Below are 27,971 nucleotides of genomic sequence, written 5' to 3'. Positions count from 1 at the left end.
AAGGCCTTCTTTCCTTCCCTTTCGTGGACCCGGAAAGGAAGCAAGCAAGCCAGCCCCATTCCTTGCCGCACCCCTCTGTCCGCACTGCCAGCCCTAGCTCTCTCTCTCTCTTCTTCCCCGTCCACCTCAGTTACTCGTCGCAGGAGGCTTCAATAACCAGGTACATGCAAACTCTGTCTCTAGGTTTTCACACTCCTATGCTATTGCGGCCCGCTTGTCTTCCCTTTCTCTCTTTCTCTCTCTCTTACCAATTATTTGATCCTCTTACCAGTTACCAGAATACACTTACCAGTTACCAGAATATCTGAAAGCTATTTGATCCTCTTACCAGTTACCAGAATACACTTGTATTTTGCAAAAAAAAGGAAAAACAATACGAAAGGATCTAGATCACCCTAAACTGGTGGGACTCTCTTTCCCTATCTTCTCCTGCTGTTTGTTCTCCTCTTTCCTTTTCTGCTCCTCATACATAAGTCTTTTCTTCCCTGGTAGATAAGTCTGTGTCTTCGCTTGATGTTTGCTTTAAAAACGCACACTCTCTCTCCATACCTAGACCTTCTCCCGTTAAAAACCTGAAATTTTCAGTTGTTGATTCAATTATGAGTATTTATTTTCTGCTGTGACTATGTATCATGTTTGTTTCTGTTATGATAATGTGCATAGTCATGGCATTATTAGTATAAATGACCATTAAATTGCTTAAGATGAGTATATGCAAGTTAAATTGTAGATGTCATCTAGGGCACATTATAAAATTTTTTTTCCTCAGCTAGTACGATCTCTGTACCATCTTCACCATGTGCTAGAAAGTCTTATCTTTTCGTTGACTTCCATGAGCACATGGAAAAGAAAACTTAATGCATTCGCAAGCTGCCAATGTACAAATCTATTTCATGGCGACGGAATTTCTCAATGGGTGATTCTCATCTCACCATGGCTATTGGCTATCTAATATTGTGTTAACTGCCATCCAGTACTAGGAGAATCGAGAAAACGTGAGAGAAAATGTTTCTGATTCCAGAAAAAGTGAAAGAAACCTTTCTTGTTTATATGTCGTTTGTTGTGGCTTTCCACTAGCCTATCTATGGACCTTTTCTCTTTGATATGACATTGTAATATGCTGGTACTCTGCTTTGATAATCAATTTCTAAGTGATAATTTCAACTCTCTTGGACTTTAAGGAGCTACTGTCAAGATTGATTTTCAAGTAGGCAAGCTTATCCCATTATTCCCTTGGACAAAATTTCTGTGGCTCTGAAACTCGTAATCTTTCTTTAATGCATCATCTTCACTATAAATTCCTCAAATTCTGTCTCGACTAGGTTGAAATCACTGTATCTCTGATAGTTTTCATTGCCTTCTCAGTAATTTACACTACATTCTAGTTTCTGTTATTCCTTTATCTCCTAAGAAATCACATGACGGGAATGTCATCCATATAGATGACCTCTTTTTGGAAGCCGACAATCGGGCCAACAATCAACACTGAGTCACACTTACCATAGCGTCACCCAGCCATTCTCAAATAGTTTGGAAAGTATAGTTGTAGTCCTACTTTTACAGGTGTAGTTTTAATGAGACAGCCATGTCCTATTCAGCCTCACTAGAAATTTTTGTGTGAGGATTGAATACGACCCCCTTTTGAGTTGGACTATGATAAGGACCTTATTATGTGGACAGTTATCCGGCCGGAATCTTTAGCATGGAGTTTCTCCCTACTCTTGCAAGAAGGTGGCTTCGGAGCCTAGTCTCTTCCTCCTTATTAAGGATCCTAAAGAATGATTGATCAAGAATTATCTCACATTGTCCAACTTCCATTATATCTTGTCTATTCTTCTTTTATAATGGAAGTTTTATCCAATCATCCTATGAATCATCCTAGATCCTTAATTTTCTATCCCTCTTGTTCCTTCTCTATGCTGGATCCCATAATGCCCTCTCCCCTGTTCCTTGTATTGTATGTATCCACCAACCACCGTCTTGTTAATGGGTGCTTTGATGACCATGCGTAGGAGTTGACTTTCCAAACTTCTAGTTCCATAACAAACATTGGTTAGGATTTTGCTTTATTTCCATCCCCCACCATGAATCTTAAGCTCGGTTCGGATGGATCACCTATCACTTCAAGCTCTTGAAAATCTTACTTTTATTCGATGGATAGAAGCCAGGACAATGTTTTACTTCAAGTTACCTGTAGCAAGCGAAGATAAATAATCAATAAAGGAGAGACGATAGAACAAAGAGAGATAAGAGGTAGAAGGGGAGAAAGTTATGGAAACAATAAACATGAAACAAGAGAAAAATAAAGGGGTGCTGATGGAGGTTAATGAAAATATGAAGGGTCAGGACAAGAATATTCGTACAAAAGAGAGTCTCTCCCTACTTTCTTTCAGAGCAAGGGAATCTATCATGCTGTTGGCTTCTATGAGCATGTGGGCACCTCATACTTGTGACATTTCTTGATATCAACTCCATGATATTGGTTGATCCCTTGGGATGTCCTTCTCTCTTTGCTCTCACCTTGTGTTATTTTACATATTGCCTTCTACAATCAAGGACCCGTTAGAGAACAAGGGAATATTGCAGACCTAGTGAGGCGGTCGCTTTTGTCTCCCTAGCATCAGAATAGTTTTATATTCTTTCAAGGCCAATGTAACTACACATTCTATCTCCTTAGAGCCAATGTCAAAATCGAGCACAGGACATTCATCTGGTGGCTTGGATCATAAGACCTTTAGCTTGTCTTGCAGGTTGGTCATGTGGTTGGTGATCTTCCATCCTTGGTGGAAGTCCTTGACAGCGAAACCAATATCTCAATGCATCTTAGTGCCTACATTATCACATAATCATTGATACACTTCACAACTGACATACATGTTGTTAAATATCCTTTTGTGTCTCTCCTTCTAGATGCCTTAAAAGATTTCTGGGGGCCAGTTCTTCTTATTTAGGGTCACACTAGACAGCCAACTGTATGTCTCTCTACCAAATTTGGCAATACCCAATGGATCCTAATAAACTAAGGAAAGTTCTTCCAATTCTGTGTGCCAATGGATATTGTATGAGTATATGTCCTAAAGCTTTCTTTGCCTCCCTACACATGAGAATAACGTTTGGGATTTGCCACTCACACCTTGGAGGTGATCCATATTAACGAGTCTTGAAAACCATGGCAAAACAATATAGTAAATAAACCAAAGTGTGGCATGTGTGCCCTAGAGGAGGCGTGTACCAGAACTCTCACTCTCGTAGTTAAACTTTAATCAAATGTTTGATTGATATACTCACATTGTCCCACTTCCATATCTTTTCTTGGATCATTCCCAAGGAAGCACTACTCTCTGAGGCATTCTTCCAACATAAATCCAAATTCCTACGTCTCTGCCTTTCTTAGTTTCCTTCTAAACAAAGCAGAATAAACCACCCAAATCACGTCCATCTCCATGGAGTCTTCAATTAGCACTTTGATTGCAAAAGCTAAGTTGCACTAGCATTTAAAAATTCATTGGTACCCCACCTTTGACTGGAAGCAGACACTACTCTTACTTTGATCTATAGTGTACCCCACTTACGAAGTCCATTGTAATAGAGCAAATCTCATTTCCTTAACTCAAGATACTGAAGAATCTTGAGATCCTTATCCCTCCATCAAATTTTCACACCCCCTTCTTCCTTCCCCTCCATTAATTTGGTTGCTATCTTTCCCTCATAACTCCAATATCATGTACTCAACCTACACTTATTTACCATTTTCAGGCGCAATGTTTTAAAAAACATACTGCCCAACACCTAGGCATCCAAGGGGCCCAGGCTGCCTCACTTGCACCTAGTGGGGATGTTTGGGCACAGTTATTGGGTGCTTGCTCAGTTGGGCTAGGTGGGTGCCCAGTGCCTGGCCCTAGGCATGTGCCTAAGGCCCAAGCCCATTTTTTGCAGTAAGAAAATTGGCCATGAGGACATATTGGGTCTTTTTGACCCATGAAAGAGAGGGAAAAGGGTGTTTTGGGGGTATTCTAAATCCCTCCAAATGAAAAAACTCAATCTTAATCCCTTAAAAGTGAATGAAGATGATGATTAAATTGTTGATTTGAAGAATCAAAGATCTCCTCTTTCATTTCTTTTGTATCACATCATTTTGTATTGGTCTTATTGGAGAATTGGAGCATGTATATATGATGATTTTATTAACTGTGAAGTATGGAGTATGCCACTATGGAATATGGACACTAATACACTATAATTTGCTTATGTTTTTCACTATTTCAATTATTCAAAGAATCAAAATTTCAATGATTTGAAGAATTGAATGTGTTTCAGCATTTCTGGGTGGCTGTCTAGATGCCCGCCTGGGTGCTGTGCGCCTAGGGGCCACCTAGGATTTTTGTAACCTCGCTCAAGTGTCTCATCCCCAGACTACCTTGGTGCTAAGACTTGCAAACCGCTGCTTATCTGTCTAGGTGGTATATTCCCTCTTAGCAAGAACTCCCTCTAAACCCCTGATTTTCACCCTCTCTTTTTGGAGTATGAAAGAAGGACAAATGATACTTGATTAAGTTATTACGAAGACTGACCCTAATGCTTGTAGTTCTCCCGCCAATCTTAAAAAAGAAAAGAAAAAACGGTTGGTTCTCCCGTCAAAATAGGGCAGTTAGCATCTTCCATGATGCTAGCCCATGGAAAAATGACGAGGAACACAATGAAAACATTAAGATCGCATCCTGTTGAACATATATAAAGAAACCGAGTTTTACAGTACACAATGCATAAATTGAAAAATCTTTTTTGCTAGGTACCAAAGCAATAATACATTCTGAATCCTACTTTTTGTGGTAACCAAATACCATCTTGAGATTAAGAATCTTTTCATAATACCCTTTGGGTCGAAACCGAGCTTTACAGTACACAATGCATAAATTTAAAAATCTTTTTCGCTAGGTACCAAAGCAATAATACATTCTGAATCTACTTTTTGTGGGAACCAAATACCATCTTGAGATTAAGAATCTTTTCATAATACCCTTTGGGTCCACTTTTAATACTTCCTAAGATATTCTTACCTATTTAGAAATATTTTTTTCCCTATAAGTTCTCAATCTCTAACTTAAGACATATTGCCATAAATCTCTAAATGACCTATTTTATTATATTTCTGCCTGTATCATTACATGTTAGATGATTAGAAAATCCTTTGTGAATATTAGGTCCTTGAAGCAAAATTGGAAAAAAAAAAAAGCCTCTGTGAAATCATGACTGGACAAGACCTGTTGATTTGACTGTTTGCACAGAGAACCAGTGCCTTCACCTGTTGGATGGGGTCTTGAACCGGTGGGCCATTAAACTAGAGAATATCTGGTTCAATGCCTGGACTGGTTGGTTCAGGCATTGAACCAGATATTCTCTAGTTCAATGGCCCATTGGTTGAAGACCCCATCCACACCGGACTGGCCGATCTTGAACATGCTACAGTAAAAATAAATGGTGCCATTTCTAGTTATGTTTCTGTCAGCAACCATTTGGGTGGTTTGTTTTCTGTCTTTATGAATGTAGTTAGTTGCATTTTGGTAATAACGATATTTAGGTGGGTCCTGGGGTTTAAAAAATTAGTATTTTGAGAGAGAGAGAGAGAGAGAGAGAGAGAGAGAGAGAGAGAGAGAGAGATTGTTAAATTATGCTCTATATCTCTCTATACCCAAAAACCCAAGCTTGGGTCCTACTTTCCAGCGACTTTCTAATTCTGGCCACTTATTCCGAATTATTTTAAGCTCCAAGTAAGTTTGTTTGGTTTATTTTTGATTTATTTGTTTTAGATTTTAAAAAAGGTGGACAACAATTTTGGCTTTTATAATGGTGTTTCTTTTAGATCACCGTGATGGTTTGTTTTTAGGGATGTATGGTGGTTTCTTGCATTCAATATAATGGTTTTTGTTGGCTTTAATGGGCAAGGTAATTGTTTATTTGGTGGACTTTGTAAATCTTTTTATATTAGTATTGTTTATTTGGTTTTTAAATTTTTTTTTGGTTGTTTAATACTTGAATGGAACTCTGGTAAATGTTGAAATATGAGAATTGGTCCATGGTTATGATTTTGTGCATTTTTGTTTTTTTATTTTGATAGGGAAAATTGATTTTTACTTTTTTTTGGTTCTTTACTTAAATGAATATATGGGAAATGTTGAACTATGGAGATTGTTCCATAGTTAGGATTTATGTGTTTCTAAGTATTTTCAGATTTTCTTTATTTTGAGATCGATATGCTTATTTGGCTTTTATGCACTTATGAATTTATAATTTTCATATTGTTCCTAATAATTTTATTTTCTTTTGAATTTTCTTTTTTTCAGATTTTTTACCATTATCTAATTTTTCAGTTTATTTGTTTTTTCCTGTCTTTTTATTATTCTTTTAAATTTGACCAATCTGACCTGTGAACTGGTCCCGTTTGACCAGTCCGACAGAACCAATGCCTCCATTTTTTCATTGTTGGTCCGGTTCTCTCTTGATAATATTGGAAAAACTTAGATGAGCCTTATACTGAAAGGTTGAGGCCAAAGTGTAAATCCTCTCTAGGTTCCAAATTGAACCACCCTTAACATTGATCTTTATGTACCTACCTTATGTTATGAACTCCACCTATGCAGAAATATAGTGGGCAGCATGGCAGTTATAAGTGCCTTACAAAGATAACCTTCGGTGAACTAGGTGACTGCAATTCTATTTGTAACTTTCATAAATCATTGAGGATGCTTTTGATATTCCATAGCTTTTTTGGATTATGAAGCTTCCTTAGGTTTTCTTTGGATAAGTTCCTTCTATTTTGTTGAGACATTACATCTGTATATGCTTGAAATCTAGAATTAAAAAAGTATGAAATTTGTTTTAAAAGGAGGTGTAAAACTGTTTTAATGTGGTCTGCACTCTGCAGTTGGTTGAGGACTACAATTTAGAATGAGTCATCAACAATTAGTAACACCAAGGCCATCCCCTGCTAATGGATTTGGACGTCGAAGAACTGATAGAGAGATGGGAAATCGATCGGATAATAGGTTCCATTCTGGAAGGTCACGCTCCAGTAGCTTTGGCAATGCAGGTATGATGATGGCTTAATGAAATATGTTGATTTGACATTTATTTCTGTTAATTGAATATATCAGAAATATATTGTGAGCAGTTTCAGAAAAACATTTCTTTCTATGTACTGGTAGAACATTTGTTTCTATTTATTACATGGCATTACAGGTTTTGCAAATGGGAACAAATTGGAAGGGTATGACAGTACTTCTCGCAACCGGCTAATTTTTTTGACAACATGCCTCGTTGGACATCATGTTGATGTACAAGTGAAAAATGGGTCTGTTTTCACTGGGATATTTCATGCAACAAACAGTGACAAAGATTTTGGTATGTCACACAAGTTCTATGTAGTTTTTGTTGGTTTGGTTTTCATCTGACACTTCTGTTTTATAGCTGTAAGACCTTTTTGTCCAGTCGTTTTCCCTCGTACTCTTATTGCTTTTTGGAAACCCAGTCTCATTAAAAATAAAAGACTAGTTTCTCTCATTTATTCTTGATGTTTGACCAGTTGACTTTCTTAATATTGATGGTCACTGGTGTTGCAGGACTAATTCTTAAAATGGCTAGACTTACTAAAGATGGATCTGTTAAAGGGCAGAAGATGGTTTTTGATTCTGCAGGGAAAGTCCCCTCACGGACTTTGATCATCCCTGCAAAAGAACTTGTGCAAGTCATAGCAAAGGTTCTATTTTATTTGACTTTCTGAAATCTGAATCTGTAGATTGACCAAAATATACGAGAATTTCTTTGTGCTTATAAGCATGTTTTGTCCAGATAAGGATTATATTCTTCTATAATACAATCATGCAGCTCCTAATCTACCTTGAAATAGTCAAGACTGAAATATAACCTTGAATTAGTCAAAACTGAAATATGCTGGTAATATGCTCATCAGAGTTCTCAAGAAGGAACAACAGAGATTTCACCCAAGGTGATGGAAAGGGTGGCTTCCTGCTCCCAATGAGCTAATGTGGAATGAGGAAGTGTTGGAGTTGCCCCTTTTAGTAGCTTGGTGGGGCTGAATTCAAGTCTCTTAACAAGTTAATAGTATGGCATGCTGATAGTCTCTATAATTACTTGTGCATGTGTATTCATATATATATGTATCTATGCCTCTGAATTTGTTTGCATGTGTGTGTGTGTCTGTGAGTGAGTGTGTGTTTGTGTGTGAGTGAGTGTGTGTGTGTTTGTGTGTGTGTGTGTGAGTGAGTGTGTGTGTGTTTGTGTGTGTATGAGTGAGTGTGTGTGTGTTTGTGTGTGTGTGTGAGTGAGTGTGTGTGTGTTTGTGTGTGTGTGTGAGTGAGTGTGTGTGTGTGAGTGAGTGTGTGTGTGTTTGTGTGTGTGTGTGTGAGTGAGTGTGTGTGTTTGTGTGTGTGTGTGTGAGTGAGTGTGTGTGTGTTTGTGTGTGTGTGTGTGAGTGAGAGAGAGAGAGAGAGAGAGAGAGAGAGAGAGAGAGAGAGAGAGAGAGAGAGAGAGAGAGAGAAGGTTATGCAATTTGTCAGAAAGACAAAGGTTACATAATTTGTTGTGCACTCGATTACCCCTTTCATTGAACAATAGGTTGCAGTCACACACATATAATGTAGAATTACTTTCCACTTTCCTTTTTTTGCTTAATATGATGCAAAGTTTTTTAACTTGTTATCTTTTACACATTCCATTTCTCCTTGTATTGAGCAGTAGGTTACATTCACATGCATATAATGTAGAATCATTTACCACTTTCCATTTTTTGCTTAATATGATTGTAATTTTTTTATCTTTTTACACATTTCTGATTTTTTTTTTGCATTGTCTCAGGATGTGCTAGTTACGAGTAATTACTTGTCAAACTTCAGTACACATGAGAAGAGGCATGACTTCATGATAGATACTTCGATATCTCAATCACATCTTATTGATGTGGAAAGAGAGCTGGAACCTTGGACCCCTGATAATGATGATCCTCTGTGTCCTGATTTAGAGAATACATTTGATAACACATGGAACAGGTGATACTATAGGTTTATTTACATATGATAGTGTTAACTTGCTAGTTCATAATGTCTCTTCCAGAAACTAATCAAGAATGAATATTAAATCATCCAGTCACATATTTCACTGGTTCACTTGGGTTGGTGTCTGGGCTGCTAAAGGACTGGGCCAGACCAGCCCATGTCTGGCCCGAATTTTCTGGGCCCAGGTTGGGCCTGGGCTTGAACATATGGAAAAGTTATGGATATGGAAAAGTTATGGCAGGGTCCAGCCTGAATTATGTCTTTGAGACGTGGGAATGGTATGGATATATATTCCATACATTTTACTGAAAGTATATACAATTTATATAGTATAGAAAGGGAAGTATATACAATTTGTATATGGCCAATGCACTTTGTCCATACACATTGTATACAATCATATACTCGATTATGGAGTATAGGATGGTCAATTTTCAGGCTGGGCCAGGCTGCACGGGCACAGGCTTGGCCCGTGAACTGATAGCGCCAGGCTTGCAGGCATTAGAGTGTGGGTAAAACCCATCATGGAGGCCCGCAGGCCTGTTCGGCCTTTTGGTAGCCTTAGTTGGGGTTGGGGTAAATTACATTTTCACATACCATTTTGTTATAGGCAGTTTAAATACATACTGCTACCTATGAAAGGATTTTCTCATTATGTTTTGAACAGCCAAGTTTTAAAAAAATGTCATAAAATAAATTTTAAACTGTAAAATTACGATTGGGAAATTGATGAAAATACATCTAGCTTTGTAACTATTTAACACTTTCTCATGTTTGGTTTGATAAATTTCCCATTATAATTCAATTCTCACATCAGCTCCTTATGTAACTGTCAGACACGTGGCAATAATTTTAGAAACTTCATATCTTGCATTATAATTTAACCATCTATTAGGCTTTAATTTTCCTACCATTCATGTTCCATTTTTAGTTGTGATCAATGTTTCGGAAAACCGTAGGTGGCCGGGGGGGGTCTAGGCCACCCAACGCCGACGCGGGCGCCCAGAACCTAGGCAGCCCAATAGAAAGAACGATGTTTCGATAGTCTAACAATATAAGTATAGCTGTATAACACATAAGAGTTAGGGACTTAGGGCACATCAAATGTACAATACACAAGTCCACATAGCACACACTCCTCCATACTTCATAAGTCCATATCCAATTATCCATAGTTTGATAGTCCACACTCCACACATAGTTAAAACTTAAAATTTACCAACCAAAGTTACCAAACCAGTGAATCACAAATCCACAATACACAACCAAGAGGAGGAAAACAAAAATAAAAGAAATATAGTATATAGATTATAGACTTGAATACTTGACTAGTTTTTTTGGGTTTCTTTGGAGCAGTAGTCTTTTGGAGAATATATTCCTTTGGAGAAGTAGCATATATGCCTTTGGAGAGGGTTCTTCCAATAAATATCAATTAAAATGACACATATATGCCTTTGGAGAAGTAGCATTGTATCCTAACTTAATGCAGAAGAGTATCCATCAAGTCACCTTGCTATAGGAAAATAATATAAAGTCAATGCCATGAAGTTTGATGATGATTGAATAAATCATCATCATCCTTATCCCAACTATTTGGGGTCGGCTACAGGAATCCTGTTCCGCCATTCTGCTTTATGATGATTTAATAGATATCCTAATTAATTTAGAAGTTCTTTTTGTAAATGTATGCTTGCCTGTCATTCATCTTTGGAACTTGGTAATGCTTCATCTTTGGTTTCATCTATATAATTAAAGGTTTTAGGCGAGCCCATGGCTGGAGGGATTGTGTCGCTTCTTTAGGAGAGTGCCTGAATCTTATAGGCCAGAAAAACAAACATATATACATACTAGTATAAGAACATGAGTATATCAGAACATTGATTGGAATGGATTCAACCACATCTATGAACATACTTCTTTGATGCCCTATAATGGGCCTATTGGGTGCAAAATCTTGAGAATGCCAGCTGAGTAGGCTCAACTCATACTGGTATAAGAACATGAGTATATCTGAATGTTGATTGGAATGGATTCAACCACATCTATGAACAGGCTTCTTTGATGTCCTATAATGGGCCTATTGGGTGCAAAATCTTGAGAATGCTAGCTGAGTAGGCTCAATTCTCTGTCTTAATCTAAACCTATAGAGGCATGTGAAATTCTTTTTCGTCCTTACAGAATTCAACCTTCTCCACAAATTTTTAAATATTTTCGTTTTAGGCTATGGACAGTGTTAGTCAAATATTTTATAAAGAAAAAAAGGCTATGAGCAGCCTTTTTTGAAAGGGAATAATAATATATTGTTGAACAGGCTTTCACTGTTCACCGTATTCCCTATGGAAGTGAAACCTTGAGTCTTCCAGCTTATTTCCTGAACTTGTAAGAATAATATATTGGCTTATTTCTGTCATCACTAAAATTTCTTTCATTCTTCTCATCAATTTAAAAGAATTCTCTGTATATTCTCACTATAGACCATACGGCCAGACAAACTGAATTTTCTCATATCCTTCCGTATCGGGTTTCAAAAATCATCCTACGCAAACTGAAGCGTTTTGTTTGATTTGATTATTGTCTTTGACATGTTATTCCTGACTTTATGGTCCTCGGCAAAACTTAGAATAGAACTGTCATTTTATAATAATAGAACTTATGACTAACAACTTTATTTGCTATTTGATTGTTGGTTCTTCTCTCCATATTTTATAGTTCTTATTAATATTATGCTTTTATCTGTTTTAATGAGTTGGTGTGGGATTCAAAACTGTGCCTAGCCAATCAAAAAAAAAAAAACCGAGACTGTATGCTATGCTTGAATCCAGGGCACATGAGGCTGTAGACCTTTTTCTTAAACATATCCTTACCAGTGGTGAATTTGATGATGTATATTCGCGAGTTTCATCATGCTAAGTATTGAAGTACTTGAATAACCCTGTTCAACTTTTTTACCTGTACTCTTCATACTTCATTGATGGCTTTACAGAAACTGGGATCAATTTCAAACAAATGAAGAATTATTTGGTGTAAAGAGCACATTTGATGAGGAACTCTATACCACGAAACTTGAGAAGGGTCCTCAAATGAGAGAGTTGGAACGAGAAGCTACAAGAATAGCGAGAGAAATTCAGGGAGAGGACACTCAAGATCCTCATTTAGCTGAGGTAAAATGTGGTGACATCATCCCATTGTTGGTTATCAGGATCATTTGTTTCTAACGTTTCTGACACTTCCCTTTTCTCTTTATACTGCTTCATTCAACAGGAAAGGGGAATTCATCATCTCTTGGGAGATTTAGAGCTGGATGAGGAAAGCCGATTTTCCTCTGTGTTTAGGGGAATGGCAGATGGTGCCTATGAACAGGATGAAGACCTAATAACAGATGCCCACATTACCAAAATGTTTGGAGGTTCTTTTGATTCTGCTACAAATTCTCCTGGTTGCGTGGAAAACAGCTCTTACTTGACTGTAACTAAAAGGGTATCAACTGATGTAACCCAACTGTCATCAAGCTTTTCCCTTGGGGTACCGGTACGTACAAATATTATTTGCTTTTCATGGAAAGTTTAATGGACTATGCTTGTAGGGACATCTATTAACATGGGTTTTATTGTACAGTTCCTTTCGTTAACATTATATGCTTGCATGTCGATGTTGGGATATTCAGGGAAAATGTTTATTTTTGAAGAGGAACTGACATACCCGATTGGTCCATTATCGGATTAAGTCTTTAATTACCATGTCAATGTAATGAAGTTCTAAACTTAGTGTGGCTTTTATGGTCATTAAACCAACTCTTTGGAGGTTCTTGTGGTTGCATTCCTCATAAGATGGCTCTGTAATTGTTCTCTTGGTTGCTGGGGGTTGGGGCTGTGCAAGTATCCCTACCCAATTGCCCTATAGGATTTGCGGGTGGGAGGTGGGGGGATGATCGATGGAGCAGATGAAGTACGTATGGGAATGAAAGCTGGAGGAGGCTTCATGTGCGGAACTGATCAGAGGTTTGAATTCTGTGATCGTGAGAGTGAAGGGAAGAGCTGAGAAATGTTAAAGGTAGGGGTGGCAATGGGTCGGGTCCGGGTGGACCCAGACCCAGACCCAGACCCGAATGTATTCGAGTCCAGGATTTGGACCCGGACCCCACCTGTCGGGTCCAAAAGTTGGACCCATACCCGTACCCGTTTGATCCCAGGTTTGGTCAGGTCCATTGCCACCCTCACTATGAGCTTCCTTTTTTGTAGCCTACAATGGTGAACAATAGAGAACTAATTTTTGAGGGGTGGGCAATGAGAGAGAGAGAGAGAGAGAGAGAGAGAGAGATTCAATGAGAGAGCTATGTCTCCAAGAAACTGAGAGAGGGAGAATTGCAGGGAGGGTGGATGGCGATGGGGTTTGGCCGTTTGGGGAACTAGAGGAAGAGGAAAAGTGTTTAAACAATTTTAGGGTTGGGGCTTTGGCCTTTGGGTAAACTAAAAATTCGGGTCTGGGTACCCGCCCGGTCGGGTATAGCAGTACCCGTACCTGTACCCGGACCCAAGACTATCCGGGTATCCTTTATTGGACTCGGACCCTACCCGCAGGTCCAAAACTTGGATGCATACCTGGACCCGTGTCGGGAATACCAGGTGGGTATGGGTCAGGTCCGGGTCTGAGTCCGGGTCCATTGCCATTGCCACCCCTAGGTAAAGGCAATTAGCCTTGGGGGGTATCTGCAACTGCAGGGCTTTGCTTTGTGGTCTAATGGGGAGTTGACATTATGTTTTGAAGGGGCTTGCAAAGCAAAATTTGAGACCCTTCTTTCTTTGTTTGGTGAGTTTTAATCCAACAATAATCATTGTTGCATTTAGGCAGTGGATTTATGCTCATCAGAAGGTTAGCTGTTTCCGTGATGATGAAAGAAAGGTTTCTGATGATGTATGGAAATTTGGGGACATGAACAATTTGTTGTTGGCAAGGGCTTGGGGATTTAGTCTAGTGGCTTGAACATCCTTGGGATGAAGAGAAGGATTTGACACGGCTACTATATTGGATTCTCAATGGATCTTGAAATATGATATGCCGTTATTATTTTACTGGAGTTGTGTCTTTCCCTCCACTAGGTGTAGCTGTGGGAGATTTCTAAGACAGATCATGATTCTATTAGTATAAGGGGCAGATATGGGGGAGCTAGAAATCCATGGATGCATGGGAGAGGAACTCTTTTCTGTGTGGATTAATGTAGATAGAGAGAAGGGGTCCGATATTACCCAGTCAGTGGTAGCTGGGGAAGGTTGACTTGCTAGTCGTTAGGGATAATGTGGAGACAGGTAAAGAAGCTGAAATTTCCCAATCAGCAGTAGAGCTGGGTGAGGAAATGTTTGGATAGCTAGGGACCAACCTCTTGGCAGATGGTACAAGTTGGTACCAGTATGGGGACTGAAAAGGGGAAAATAGTTTCCCAATTTAAAATTGTTATTTCGCTCTAAGGAATTCTTATAGTGTTTCTCAAGCAATGTTGATATTGTGCTGGTGGGATCAAGGGAGTAAGTGGTACTGGGATTTGTTACTCTTGTTTTCCTTATTAAGTGGGACCAGGGCTTGCTGTATGTTGTCTGAGAAAATGACCATGGTGGACGCAGGTGTCATGTCTCATTTCAGCTGTGGAAACAATTCTTTCATTTTTCATGACTGGTAGTGGTTATTGCTATTGAAATATATCAGGCAGCATTGGAGAATTGAAGTTGGAAGGAAATGCTTCTTTTGCGAAGGAAACATTTTGAAATGATACATGGCTAGTGTTTGTTCCTTGGTGCTCGAGAGGTTCATGTTAATCTTTTGGTAGAGAGATTTATGCTAAGTTTTTGGTTATCATTAGATGGTGCAATTGGCGTCAATCTGGACGTCTAAGTGAACTTACTGTGAGAACCTCAACTAGTTGTAAAGAAAGCTCAGGGTGTTGATGTAGGAGAGGATTATTATCGTGGACAGGACTTGTGGGTGCATTTTAGAATATGGTACCAAGATCTAGTCATTTGAGGAGTGAGCCTCTTGGGCATTATAGTGCATGACTTCCTTGATGTTAGGATTGGGGAACTAGGGTTCCAAAGGGTTTTGATAGGGTTGATGACATTTGGGTAGTGTTTGTAGGTTGGCCGTGGGTGGATTAGAGACATTTTAGTGTTTAGAAAGGATTGAACATTAGACTAGGGAGACATGGAGTTTTGGGTGTTCAAGGATTTGGTTTGGATGAGAAGAGGCTAGTTATGGAAGGATATTAAGATGGGTTGTGAAGAAGATTTGTCTGGCATGTGGCTGGTTGGAGTAGAATGTGGCTGGTTGGTTAAGGGACGTTGGGTGCAATAGAGAATGCATGAGGTGGTGGGATGGTTAATTGGGAGAGATTAGGGTTTATGTGTTGGATAGGAGAAAGTAGGTTGGAAGCCCAGAAGATAGAAGGTAGAGAGGAAGGCCTGTTATGGTTTATTGTTAGAAGGTATGGAGGAGTATGTGTGGGTCCCAATAGGTTTATGTTTATATTTTTGGTTATTTATTTGGATTTTTGAGTTTTAAGAACTGGTTTCCTTTTGTATGGGGTTTCTAGAATATGGTTCTTTTTTTTTTTTTTAAAAGGAGATCATGACAATATGTTTGTATTTCTATATAAAGTGTTTCTAAAAAGAACCCTCGAGGTGCGCAATAAGGCAGCCCACTGTGCTAGAGAGAGAGAGAGAGAGAGAGAGGGAGTAAAGCGGAGAGTATAAATAGGGAAAGAAAGATAGGGGAGTTGCGATATGGGGAGATAGATTGAGAGAAATAGAGAATGATGGAGGAAAAGATAAGAGGTTAGAGAGGAGGAGAGAGATATAGAGAGATGGAGAGAAAGAAGTAGAGAGATAGATATAGGGCGAAATAGGGGAGAGAGCTGCGGAGTGAGAGATAATGAGGAATAGGGGGAGATAGAGAGGAGTCAGAGATAAACGGAGATGGAAAGAGGGTGGTGAGAGAGAGGGGAGGGTGAGAGGTAGAAATAAGGTTAGAAAGAAAGAGGGAAGAGAGATGTAGAGATATAACGAGAATGGGGGAGAGAGGGGAATGGTGAGAAAAAGGGGGATGGTAGGCCTCCCACACTCTGCGTGCTCAATCCAAGAGGGGACCTGTATGGTCAGGAAAATATCCCGAAAAAGATAAAAGATAGTAGTGATATACATAAAGAAAGCCGAGAAAGCCAAAAATGCCAAGAATAAGAGATCTTTTCCTAGAAGATGGTTCTTATTTGGATGGCTTAGTATGTTTGAAAATTGATTGGATTCATTTATTGTTTAGGAGTGGTGGCGAAATCACTAGATGATTTGAGACCTAAGATAGAGTTTAGGAACACTATTAATGTGGGTGTAGGTCTGTGGTCAGCACAAGTCATTTTGAAGTATAAAATTGTGTTTCAAGCTTTGATGGTGTTGATTTTTTGTCCTCATGGTGTTGATGCCTGGATTCCCGATGGTGTTGATGCCTCAAGTCCTGATGGTGTTGATGCCATGAAAACGTAGGTTTGTTTAGCATTACCATTAAAATGAGTGAAATATGTGGGCCCCCTGTTTGAAGCATTACTAATCCCTGCTCCTACCAGCTGCTGGCCAGTTGTTTCCGTCCAGGCAATCTTTTCGTTGAGATGATTGGAAACAAAGCCTATGCACTTTTCATAGATACAGGACCCACTTTTCCACCATCATCCAGAGAATCACTTGTGCCATTATATCCTTGGTTCACTGAACAAACTGTTTAGAAACTTTTTGGCCTTGGATTTCTTTTTACAATGGCAGCACATTAGCAGGTCAACCCTTATTGTCATCTCTGGGTTATCCCTTGGAGGCCTCCCATCCTTGGAGTCCTCCCATTCTTGGAGTCATCCTATTAAATTTCGATGGTATGCTAACCCTGGCTCTGCGGTGGGTTGATGGGCATTGGTGGTTCATTTTGAAATGTAATGGGAGCATCATCCTCTCTTTCTCGAGGCCTATTAACTCTGCAGATGCCAATCTTGCTCTCTTGCATGGTCTTCCCTCTTCAATTGAGAGTCAGAGCACTCACACCTCTTTTTTTCGTTTTTTTCCCCCCGAATTGTTAACATCTGTATTAAGAGGAAGAGTAACTTAAGTACAAGAGTTTAGGCAACCCACAGACTGGGTGCTCTATACAAAAACCACCTTGGGATGCACTTGTCAAAAGAAGGGGGGGGCTCAGAAAATGCTCTACATCCAGAATGTTGACAGAATTCTAGATACAGCAAAAAAAAATAAAGGAACCAGAAGCTCAAAAAGGTACCAAAATGGTGCCCTGTGTGCCATCTCGAGTTGCTCAGGATGGATATGCAATGAAACCTGGGGGGTGGAGACATAAGTTAGGGATTCTATGTTCATTGCAAGTTACTAGTCATATTCCTATAACTCACATATTTCATGTGCAAAGCATGATCCATGTTGATTTGAGATTTCATGTCTTTAGTTAAGACTCCCTAGGTAGTAGGGTTATATCATATGCTGTGTATAATGTTCAAACCCAGAATTATAACTTGCAATTAGGTCTTTTGAATGCCAATGGTGGTATCCTCCTTGTTGGTTGTGGGGGTTGTGCGTGTGACATTCTCCTTGCTTCATTTAAGAATCCATAAGATAAAATTTTTTTTGTTTTGAAATGTTAACTGATGATGGATTATTGGGTCCATTAGAATTAGAATGTCTGTCCTCAACTAGTTTTCAACTGGTCGTTGGTTTATAACATCACCTGTGGGGTTACCCGTGTTTCTGGTTGTCGCCATCATCATGTTTCATCTTCATCATCCAAACCTTATCCCAACTTCCCAGCATCCTGTTCGCTTCTGTAAAATAGAGAAATTTGTTCAGATTAAACTCAGATTTGCTCATGAATATCGTCCTCATTACTCCTTCGTTTGTCAACTTTTTAATTACTTGGATAGCTCCCTTGATGACATATTTGTGGTGGTTCACCCCACAAAATCTGGAACTCCTACACTCAGCAAAAAAAAAAAGAAAAAAAAGAAAAAAAGAAAAAGACAAAAATCCCAAGCATCTTGGATTGATGCTTATTTTAACTTCTGTTATAGGTTCTACCTCTCTCTCGCTCTCTCTCGGATGACATGCTTTAAATCTAATGTAAGAGATTGACACTTTTTTGGGTCTTGTACAGGGTAGTGGTTTCCCATCTCGAATTTCTGCTAGCAGGAGGGTTAGTTCTTCTGGCGTAAATGAGAAAGATAGAATGCAAGCATCCTGTAGTGCTGCAGAGGGTGCCACAGGTTTTGAAGATGTCAGAAGGTTTGGAACTAATATTCCCATGTACTGCAATAGATGGCTCTATGTTACTTTTGATGGCTGAATATCGAGACTCTTGAATCTTGTTTGATGTTTGGTTATTAGTGTCCGTGACAATGAAGTTGTCCTAAGGCTAGCATACTTGTTGACATATGCAGTACAAATCAAGAGATTGACATCCGCAATAATTTAAATGACGGCCAGATTAATGAGCAGCCAAGGGTGAAAAGTCTCAATGAGTTCCCAGAAAGTAAAAGAGTAAGTTTTTATGGTTGTTGAAGTTGCTTCTGTGATATCCTATAATTTTCTATTTCCTTTGAACTTAAGCTCACAATCCCACGTAACAGTTTCTTCTTCTTTCTGTTAAAGTTTTCTGTTTAATGTGTGCACATTTTCTTGCCAGTTTTTTCTTCATTCACAATCACACTTAATTTTAGAGTTCTATTGGGATCTGTTGCTTTGGTTCCTGTTGACTCCTCTCAGTTTCTTTATGTTTTCTTATGTTTTGCTACTGAATGTTCTTTGTTTACCCTTTGCATTTTTATACTTACACTTTCTATTTTTGCAGGTATGTGAAGAGGGCCAAATTCCAAAATGTGAAGGTGGTTTTCTAATTAATCTTTTTTGCCATCTGTTCTTTGTACATCTGTTTACTTGTGAAGATGTTCAGTTATTCTATATGATTAAATGACACATAGACATGCTCTTTTGATCTACTTTCTTAGACTTTCAAAAGTCTGTTTTTCTTTCCCTCGGACGTTCAAGGTGCATATGAATCGGTTTCTGCATGCTTCCCTCAAAGACTTTACTTTGCAACTTCAGTTCTTTCGCGTACAGATTTCTTCCTGCATATATGACCAATAATAAGAATCTGCCTCCTCATTGAAGTTCACTTCAAATTCATCTAGGAAGTATGATTTTGTGATTGGCTTCCTTCTGATACTCTTTTGAGCATTAACATATTGGTTATTTTATGATACGTTACACTTAACTAGAGGTTTTCAACTTTCAATCATTATGGAACAAATTATTAGAGCACAGATTTAACTTCTATGTTTGTAATGAAGTATTCCAAAAGACATAAGAACATGTCAAGTCTTTCTTTATCTTAAGAAAATAACAAAGAAAACATATACGAGTCTTAAAATTTTCCATTACATCATCATCATCATCATCATTACTATCATAGTCTTTTCCCAATTAATTGGGGTCGGCTACATGAATCTTGGTCCGCTGTTCTGCTCTATTAAAAGGCCATACCCTCACTGATGCCATAAGTCCTATATTCTATAGGAAGAGTATGAAAGAATTTAGAGGCCAAAGAAAAGCATGAAATTTATAGTTCCTTACTTTTGATTAGAACTTTGGGCCAGTTCATGAACCCTCTGAATTCATGTACAGTGAACTCTTTGAAGAGTTCAATTGACTCCCTTCCTTGGATTTTTTGGATTATCTACTTCATGAAGTCAGATAGCTATTACTGTGATCATCATTTTCCAGTTAAACTAATAACTAATGAAGATTACTACTGTTTGTCTTACATATTTTAAAGATTGTACATGTATCCTATGTAGGATCGGTGAAAAGTTGTGTCTTTAAATTTATTATACTCCTGGGGTTCCCTCTTGAGCAGGAAAACCCCCGGTAAATTCTTTATTCTGAACTCTTGGGAGATATTCATTTCATTCAAAAATTAAACATGGGCAATAAGAGGAATATATCCTTTCCAAATTATTATATTCCCAGATTTGGTAGTTTGAGGATAGACTTGGGAATTCTTATACTTCAATTTTGAGGATAGGGAAATTCACTAAACAAACAAAATGTAAAAGATAAAAATAGGGATGGAGATGTCAATCGGACATCTCAGAACCTGTTACCTCTCTCCCTCAATAATGACTATGGGTACTCCTATGACGGTCCTTAACTAGGGAACTGCGAGGAAGTAATGTTAACCCACTCCTATCCTGCTCCTGCTCCCGCTCACAACAACTATGAATTAGCGCTTTCTACAATACATGAGCAACAGTTCATCCCATTTCCATCGCAAATTTAATCTTTTTTAACTTTTTCTTGTCACTAGAAATATTAAGTACTCATTTAGTTTCCGTGAATCATCTTAATGTGGTTCCTCATGGTTGTTCAATTTTGACAACCTTTTGGGAGAAAGGTCCTGGTGCACGCCTTATTTTCCTTTTCTGTTTATTGGTATTGCATGACTACTGATCAGATGTTTTCTTTGCTGCAGAGTATTTAAAAATATCGTTGACATTCAGAATTTGAATATTATGTGAGGCACCATAGAGTGTATTATACATATATACATACACACACACATACACACACAACCTTTTGGGAGAAAGGTCCTGGTGCCCGCCTTATTCTCTTTCTGTGTTTGTTGGTATTGCATAACTACTGATCAGGTGTTTTCTTTGCCATGGAGTGTTTAAAATATCGTTGCCATTCAGAGTTTGAATATTATGTGAGGCACCATGGATTTTATCATGTTTATTTCATTATGCTGTAGTTTATATATATATATTTATATTTATGCTATATTTATATTTAATATGCTGTAGTTTTCATTATGCTCTGCTTATATATATATATATATATATATATATATATATATTCATCAGATTTGGACTGGATCAATCACCTTAATTATCTGTAGTAAACTATCATTGGTGGATGCAGATACATGCTTATCAACAAATCAAATGAGACCTAGTTTGGATAAGGGTGCACTGTCTTCTAGTGCTGCTGTCTATTCTCCTTCACAGGCTTCCCCTGTCATGCCAACACAATTAAGTGGTCCCTTCGATTCTTCTATTTCTGTGAAGAGTTCAGAGGCTACTTCCTCTAAAGAAGAATGTTTGGGGACTTCAGCATCTGTAAAAGCATCTTCAGCTACTCAATCTCGAAATCTTCGGGCAAGACCTGGCAGTTCAACATCTTCCACTTCAGAGGGCACGGCTGCTGCTTCGGTATCAAGTGGTCCGGCATTGTCACCATGCTCATCCATGGGATCATTATCCTCAGAGAAATCCACCCTCAATCCTAATGCCAAGGTCAGTTGTATTTAAATGCATGGTCTCATGCATGTTATTTGTCTTTGTATGGGCATAAAGATTCACTCGATAAGGTTTGTCTGTTATGCCAAATTGTTTCCAGGAGTTTAGACTTAACCCAAATGCCAAGAGTTTTACACCGTCTTTTACTCCCTTAAGGCCAGCTGGTCCTGTGGCTGAAGCCTCTTTTTATATGCCCACTACAATGTCTGCTGTTCCTCATATGCACAGCCTCCCGATGGGCCTTGGGGTAAGATCTTATGCTTTTTTTCCTTTCGTGCATGATTTCCTGTTTTGTTATCATGGTTCTACTGTGTTTATTTTGGCACTGCTCTATTTCCCTCATATAATCACAAATGGAAGAAACCCAGAAAATCTATCAAATTTTCAAGGAATGTGGAATTTAGTATATGTGCTGACTTTGTAATTCTGATGGTAACTTCTTGTGGCTTGTGATTATGGTTTCTTTGTTAAATAAATCTGAGGAAAATTGGTTCCACGAATTCCCTGCGTTTTCCTCAGTTGGTTGACCTAGCTTTCAATAAGTCTTGAACCTAACACATGTCAATTGAAGTCTTCTTTGACATTATCTACTTCTCATGGGAAGCATAGGGACACTAAAACTCTTGTCATTTCATGTAGAAGAAGTGGAATTGAACAAGCTATTTCAGGTTGCTTGTGTGTATAGTAGAGTTCTGTTCTGGATATTTGATACCTTGAGCTACTATGCACATATATGGCTGTAACGCAGCTTCAACCTCCACTTTTTGTGGTTTTGCATATGATCTGAAGTATCAGACAGTCTATTGCCTTTTTGAAGTATTTGTGCATCCTAGATGCTGAGTATGATTTAAGTTTTCGACATCCCAGTGAAGGTAGTGTAGGCAACGAGCAAAGCAGCCAGTGGTAGCCAAGTCTTGTCAAAACCAGCAAACTAAGCTCGAAAGCAAGGAGCAACGTCTAGCACCGCACTAACGTGCATCCGTTTTCTTGTTTGACCAATAAACTAAAATGTCATGCCAGTTGATCATGGAAGGATACTTGTTGGCGCGCTTTAGTGGTATAAGTGTTTGGAGTGATGGTTCTGTACATGTTTAGTAGATTCGTATTTGGATATCTTATGCGGACTGGGTATTCTGGAAAAGATATACTCTCTCTCTCACACACATACACACACATTATCTTGGTTTTTGATTGTTGCATCTGAATTATTTTTCTATAGCAGTAACGTCCATAAAGTTGTTGACATCAACTTTATGATGCCTTGAACAAAAGTTTATTCCTATTAGTGGTTTTGATGAGGGGGGAGATGGGATGACATTGATTGATTCCTCAGCAAACCTCGAGGGCTTGAGCACAAGAGATGTTTAGGTTTCATTGTTCGGGTATTTATGGTGGCTGGTTATGATAGCATTCTCTCGATAAACAATCTCCAAAGATGTAGGTGGTAAATCCCGAATATTTGTTCCATTTGCTAGGAGGTTGAAAAATATGAGGACCAATTTTCTTCTACCTAGCTCCCGTGTCTGGGATTTAGGATCTATTCGTGCATTAGTTTGAGGTTTCCTAGCTCCTATTTGTTGCCTGAAAGAGGCTGTCTTCTCTTAAACCTGTAGCTACTGCATATCATTTTGGGTACAAGGAGAGAAACAAACAGGCTTCTTAACATTACCAATGTTAACTGTTTACAATTGAGGGAAAAAATGGGACATTTTGTGACTTCATAGGCCCCTGGCCTGACAGTGATTTTGTTTTAGAGCAGAGGTCCTTATTTATGAATGAAAGGTGTTTGCTGAGTGTAGCTTTTGTTCAATCCTTGCTTTCAAAAATGCAGGCTATGTCCAGGTCACTAAGGGCTTCTTAAAGTTCAATTTCCTATGGTGGCTTTTTAGGAATCAAGGATTGTTAGAGTGGGTGGCTTAGTTAGAGCTTCTGAAGTAGATTGCTTGAGACCTTCTTCTTGGTCCTTGTAACTAATTTTTGTTTCTATTGAGGCTGAAGCAAATGTTCTCATGACTGGTCCAGTCTCTAAGTTATCTTTCTATTAACCTTGTCCTTCCCCCCCTCCCCCTCCTCTCATGATGCAACAAGCTACTTGATTGATGTCACTAGATAGGCTCAAACATCCAAGTGTTCACCCTTGGACATTAGCTTCTATTGTGGAAGGGCTTTTCACGAGAGGGATGGGGGTGGTGTTCATCTCCTCTTCCTATATTCTCAGAGAAGTTAATAATGAAGGCCCCACTGGAAGAAGCTAATAGCTAGAAAAACTGTTTCTGGTCTCTATATGAAAGCACATAGTTGATACTAACTTATTTGAATTCCTTTTTACTGCGGTATACAGCCATCAATATGGATCAAATTGTGGCTATTAAACATCAGTTCTTTTGCAAGAGGGATTTGTTACTTCATTGCAGAAGGAATGTGCAGAATTGTTTAGAATATGAACTTTTATCCACATTTACTTCTGATATATCCGATTGGATTCCCGTACTCTACTTTGAGAAGTAGTTATAGAAATGTGTGTTCGATTATAAACTCAGCAATCAAATGATCTTGAGGAAGCCATATTTATTTCACCTTTCATGATAATTAATTTCTTTAAAAATTGCTGCCTAGATCTTGACATGATTGCAAATTTTGATTTCAACTCATTTATTTTACAGAACATACATATGCAGATTGGACCCCCTTTTGGTGGACCCCAACCACTTATTTATAATCCGCAGGCTGCACCAATGCCTTCGCCCCAGGCATTTATGCAACCAAATGGTTCTTTGGTATGTTACAAGTTTTCATTGCATCTACTTAAGCTTACCATGTCAGTTGACACTCGATAGTTTTGTCTCATGAGATGTAGAATGGTCCTTTACAGTATGCCATTTGTCGAAATATTTACTTATTGCTTGTGATTCTCTTTCTTTTGGTAGTATGGGCAGCAGGTGATTCTTGGTCAGCCTCGGCAAGTTGTGTACATGCCAACTTATTCTCCTGTAAGAACTCATACAATCTGCACCTTTTCTTTTATGGTTAAAATTCATTGTTTTCTTTGAAATAAAAACAAAGTAAGATCATCTTATGTGGTGTGCCAATCTAAGAGGAGCCACCGAGGTGACTACAGCTAAATTTTGAACATTATCAATTTCTGCAGGCAGTGTTGACAATCTGATAATGTAGATTTTCAAAATTAGACTTTCATAAATTTGAAAATGGCAGGATTGGCGGGATATTTAATGTTGTTGCTTCTGTCATGTGCACATTCCACAGTAAATTGTTAGCATCAAGAATATCCTTGCTTTAACCCTGGCCTCACATGACAAGTGATTAAATTGCCCTTTTGTGTAACAAAGAGGAAAGAAACCAATAAAAATGCCTTTGATATATATGCATGATATGAAACATCCTCTTCAGTGAGGATTTTCCACTTGAAGTCTTGGTCACATTTGTTGCATGATTTACACAAGCCTCCAAATCGCATATATACTTAAGCAAGAGAATCTATGTAAAGAAGAATCAAGCATTAATTGATATTTATGGAACACTTTTGAGTCTATAATCATATTAGTAGTGCTGGCATTTTATAGGAAGCTGTAATGGCCTGAATTTTTAGTTCTCCATCCACTATATTTCGATGGCAATATTTTTATTTATTTTTTGATTGGTTGCCCAGAAACTTTTTTTCCTACCAGGAATCGAGGAATCAGTTGTGTAATCGAACATTTTCTCCTGTAGTGAACTATCAATTGTTCCTTTCTAGATAGATTTCCGTTTTCATATTTATAAACTGGTTGCAGCTACATAATTAAATGCGAGATAATCAGATACATCCTACAACCAGTTAAGACTTTATCAAGGGCATGTTTGAATGAAAATTAAATTTATCAGGACTAGGCTATCTTATCCAATATTAATGTACTTAGCATAATATTATTTTGTTAGTTGCTTGAGACATACATTGTATTATTATATTATTTAATTATTTGACTTTTGTTGCATTTTTTTTAGCTATTTTTAGTTATTTCTAGTTAAAAACATATGCTTTTCAGCTAATTACTGTGAATAAACTAAATCCTACTTTTCAAAAAGATAAACTTGTATGTAAAACTGCCGGTAAGTTTATCTTTTATGTGGGATGCTACCAAACAACTGATAATCCACTATCAGGATTAAGTTTATTGATAGACTTGAATTATCAATGATACCCTTACAATATCTGTGCTTGTTATAGCACTTTTTTGGGACTCTGTAAGGGGTTTTTGTATTCGACCACCCGAGCTGTGGGTGCTCTTTTTTTTTGTACTTACTTTTAGCAATACAACAGTGTACAGGTTAAAATAGAAAGTGTACATCCAAACACACACTAAATGTATGAGGTCGTATTAGTGTTTTAAAAAATGGATCTGTGGGTTCTTCAGAAAAAACAAAGGATCTGTCCCATCCAGTGATCCCATTCCAGATCGGCGATCTGGATCAGCAGGATCGAAGATCTGGCCAATAAAAGAATTAAGGGAAAAAAATACAAAATTAATATAAGATATAATGTAAACACTTCATATCTAAAAAAGTATCATATTCTTTATTCTTTATTTCCATTGATGGATAGAAAATTAAGGGAATCTAGATAATTTCAGAATTTATCTTTGTCCTATCCATGAAAGTTAAATTGTTTTCAGAACTCTACTGTATGATGTTGAGTTATTTTTAAATCCCTTATTTTAAACCTATAAAAAATTAACAATTATAATTTGTTATTAAAATAAAGTGCAAGTAAAAGTTCCAAAACTCAAAAATTAGAAAAGCTATTCTAATCCTATTACATGGAAGGAAACCTTAGTAAGGAGAGAATCCTCTGAGGAGAGAGTGATGCAAGGAGGCTTTAGAGTGATGCAAGGAGGCTTTCCTACTTTGCAAGGAGAGAGACAGCTCTGAAGAACGATGATTAAATAAAATAAAATTAAGGGTGGGAAAGGGTTGAGTATGGGTTGGGTCCGGTTGGACCCAGACCCGACCCAGACCCAGACTAGAATGTATTCAGGTTCGGGTTTTGGATCCGGATCCGACCCATCGGGTCCAAAAGTTGGACCGATACCCAAAACCTGTCGGGTCTATCCCGTTGGGTCTTGGGTCTTGGGTCTGGTTGGGTCGATTGCCACCATCACTATGAGCTTCTTTTTTTTTTTTTTTTTGCCCTTTTTTATTATTATATACTCATATTATTGGCAACAAGGTCACAATCACCTGCCATTAGATTTCAAGCCGTTTGATTTATCGTTTAATAGCTAAAGATGATTATGAATTCTTATTGTATATGATCCTCAATACACCCAAACGAATAAGGCTTGAAGTATTTTATCTCCAACAGTTTAAGGGTACGAGGTTAGGTCCAACCGGACCCAGACCTAAGTCTTGGGTCCAACCGGACCCAGACCTAAGTCTTGGGTCCGACCCCCAAGCCCAAATGTTGGACCCATACCCGGACCCGTCTCGGGTATACCTGCCGGGTCCCGGGTCGGGCCCGTGTCCATTGCCACCCCTAAATAAAATGAATGGTTCTTATTGCATGATAATGACGTTTAAACAAGCATTACAAGATATTCTTTGAGTCTTGGTTTTATCTTTTTCATGCATTTCATCTTTCCATTATAGATTATTTCTTTCCTTTTAGTAACTTCAATCCAACATCAATGGATGAATCTTGTGTCTGGCTGGTGATTGACAGGAGTTGCAGTTCAAGGGCAGGGAGTTCTAAGTTTCTGGCGGTTGGTGCCGGCATGTATTGCCGTTGTATATATCATAATTTACAGTACTGTGCTGGAGGAAATGACCTCTAGATTGGTAATCTGAACTCAATAATAAACTTGTGTTTCAACGGCCACATTTTTTGGGATTTCATCAGTTCATTCCTATTGTAAATTAATGTCTTGTCTTAATCACAATCTCATATTTGTGTTTTGGGTTGTGCTTGTTCAATAATCGGTCTATTTGTTGTAACTGCTAACTCATGATGCATGATCGTAGTACTCTTTTGCTTCTGCTGCAACTTCAACAGATGGACAAGTTTCAAAGATTTGAGGTCGTTACCGATTTCTTTATCTGTGTAGTCCTATTGCCTCGTTCCTCCACATCCTTTCCGCGTGTTCTTTTGTAAATATATCATATTCTTCGAAACCATTAGAATCTCTTATTCGGAGGTATCAGTATCAAGACTGGACCGGACCAGAAGTTAGACCTGTCAAACTGCTGACCGGCCCTTTGCTGGGCAGACTGACTGCTTTTATTAGTTTCGAGTCAAATACAAATGTACATGGAACTTTTTTGAAGCCTTATTTCTGTTAATCTTTTAACGTGTCTTTCTATCTTGGTTCTTTCTATCTTGGTTCATCTTCTCAGAAAGATCCTTCTTTCCTCAAGTCCATTTCTTATAATTTTGTTATGTATTTTTATTTTCTAAGGTAACTAAGAACAAATTATCATTTTTAATTTGGGAGGAAGCTAAGAAATCAAAACCCACAACTCAACTATAGGAATAC

At 38.2% G+C, this 27,971-nt stretch overlaps 1 protein-coding gene across 2 annotated transcripts; it reads left to right on the top strand.

Annotated features, from left to right (window-relative positions):
* LOC18444930 (uncharacterized) lies at positions 1-27,393 on the top strand. Of its 2 annotated transcripts, XM_020674005.2 has the most exons (16): positions 1-160; positions 272-403; positions 6,923-7,087; positions 7,237-7,398; positions 7,617-7,753; positions 8,872-9,062; positions 12,052-12,229; positions 12,330-12,596; positions 18,246-18,373; positions 18,529-18,628; positions 18,939-18,972; positions 21,068-21,441; positions 21,545-21,691; positions 24,108-24,221; positions 24,372-24,434; positions 27,161-27,393. In XM_020674005.2, the coding sequence occupies exons 3-16, from the start codon at positions 6,946-6,948 to the stop codon at positions 27,188-27,190; spliced, it is 2,067 nt and encodes a 688-aa protein (XP_020529664.1). In that variant the 5' UTR covers positions 1-160; positions 272-403; positions 6,923-6,945; the 3' UTR covers positions 27,191-27,393. The 2 variants fall into 2 exon arrangements, with proteins under 2 accessions (XP_020529664.1, XP_011627318.1); XM_011629016.3 differs by lacking the exon at positions 272-403.
* Positions 27,394-27,971: the final 578 nt, after the last annotated feature.

Source organism: Amborella trichopoda, chromosome 13, assembly GCF_054954075.1.
Source record: "Amborella trichopoda isolate Santa Cruz 75 chromosome 13, AtrichopodaSantaCruz75HAP2 v2.0, whole genome shotgun sequence".
Taxonomy (NCBI): Eukaryota; Viridiplantae; Streptophyta; class Magnoliopsida; order Amborellales; family Amborellaceae; genus Amborella; species Amborella trichopoda.
The sequence above is the reverse complement of the archived record's forward strand: the minus strand, read 5'-3'. Positions and strand labels throughout refer to the sequence as shown.

Bases quoted from the DNA above. Each gene is read 5' to 3' on its own strand.
- LOC18444930 (XM_011629016.3), top strand. From the start codon at position 6,946: ATGAGTCATCAACAATTAGTAACACCAAGGCCATCCCCTGCTAATGGA. The intron at 9,063-12,051 runs GTGATACTATAG...ATGGCTTTACAG, and splicing joins TTTGATAACACATGGAACAG to AAACTGGGATCAATTTCAAA. The intron at 12,597-18,245 runs GTACGTACAAAT...GGTCTTGTACAG, and splicing joins GCTTTTCCCTTGGGGTACCG to GGTAGTGGTTTCCCATCTCG.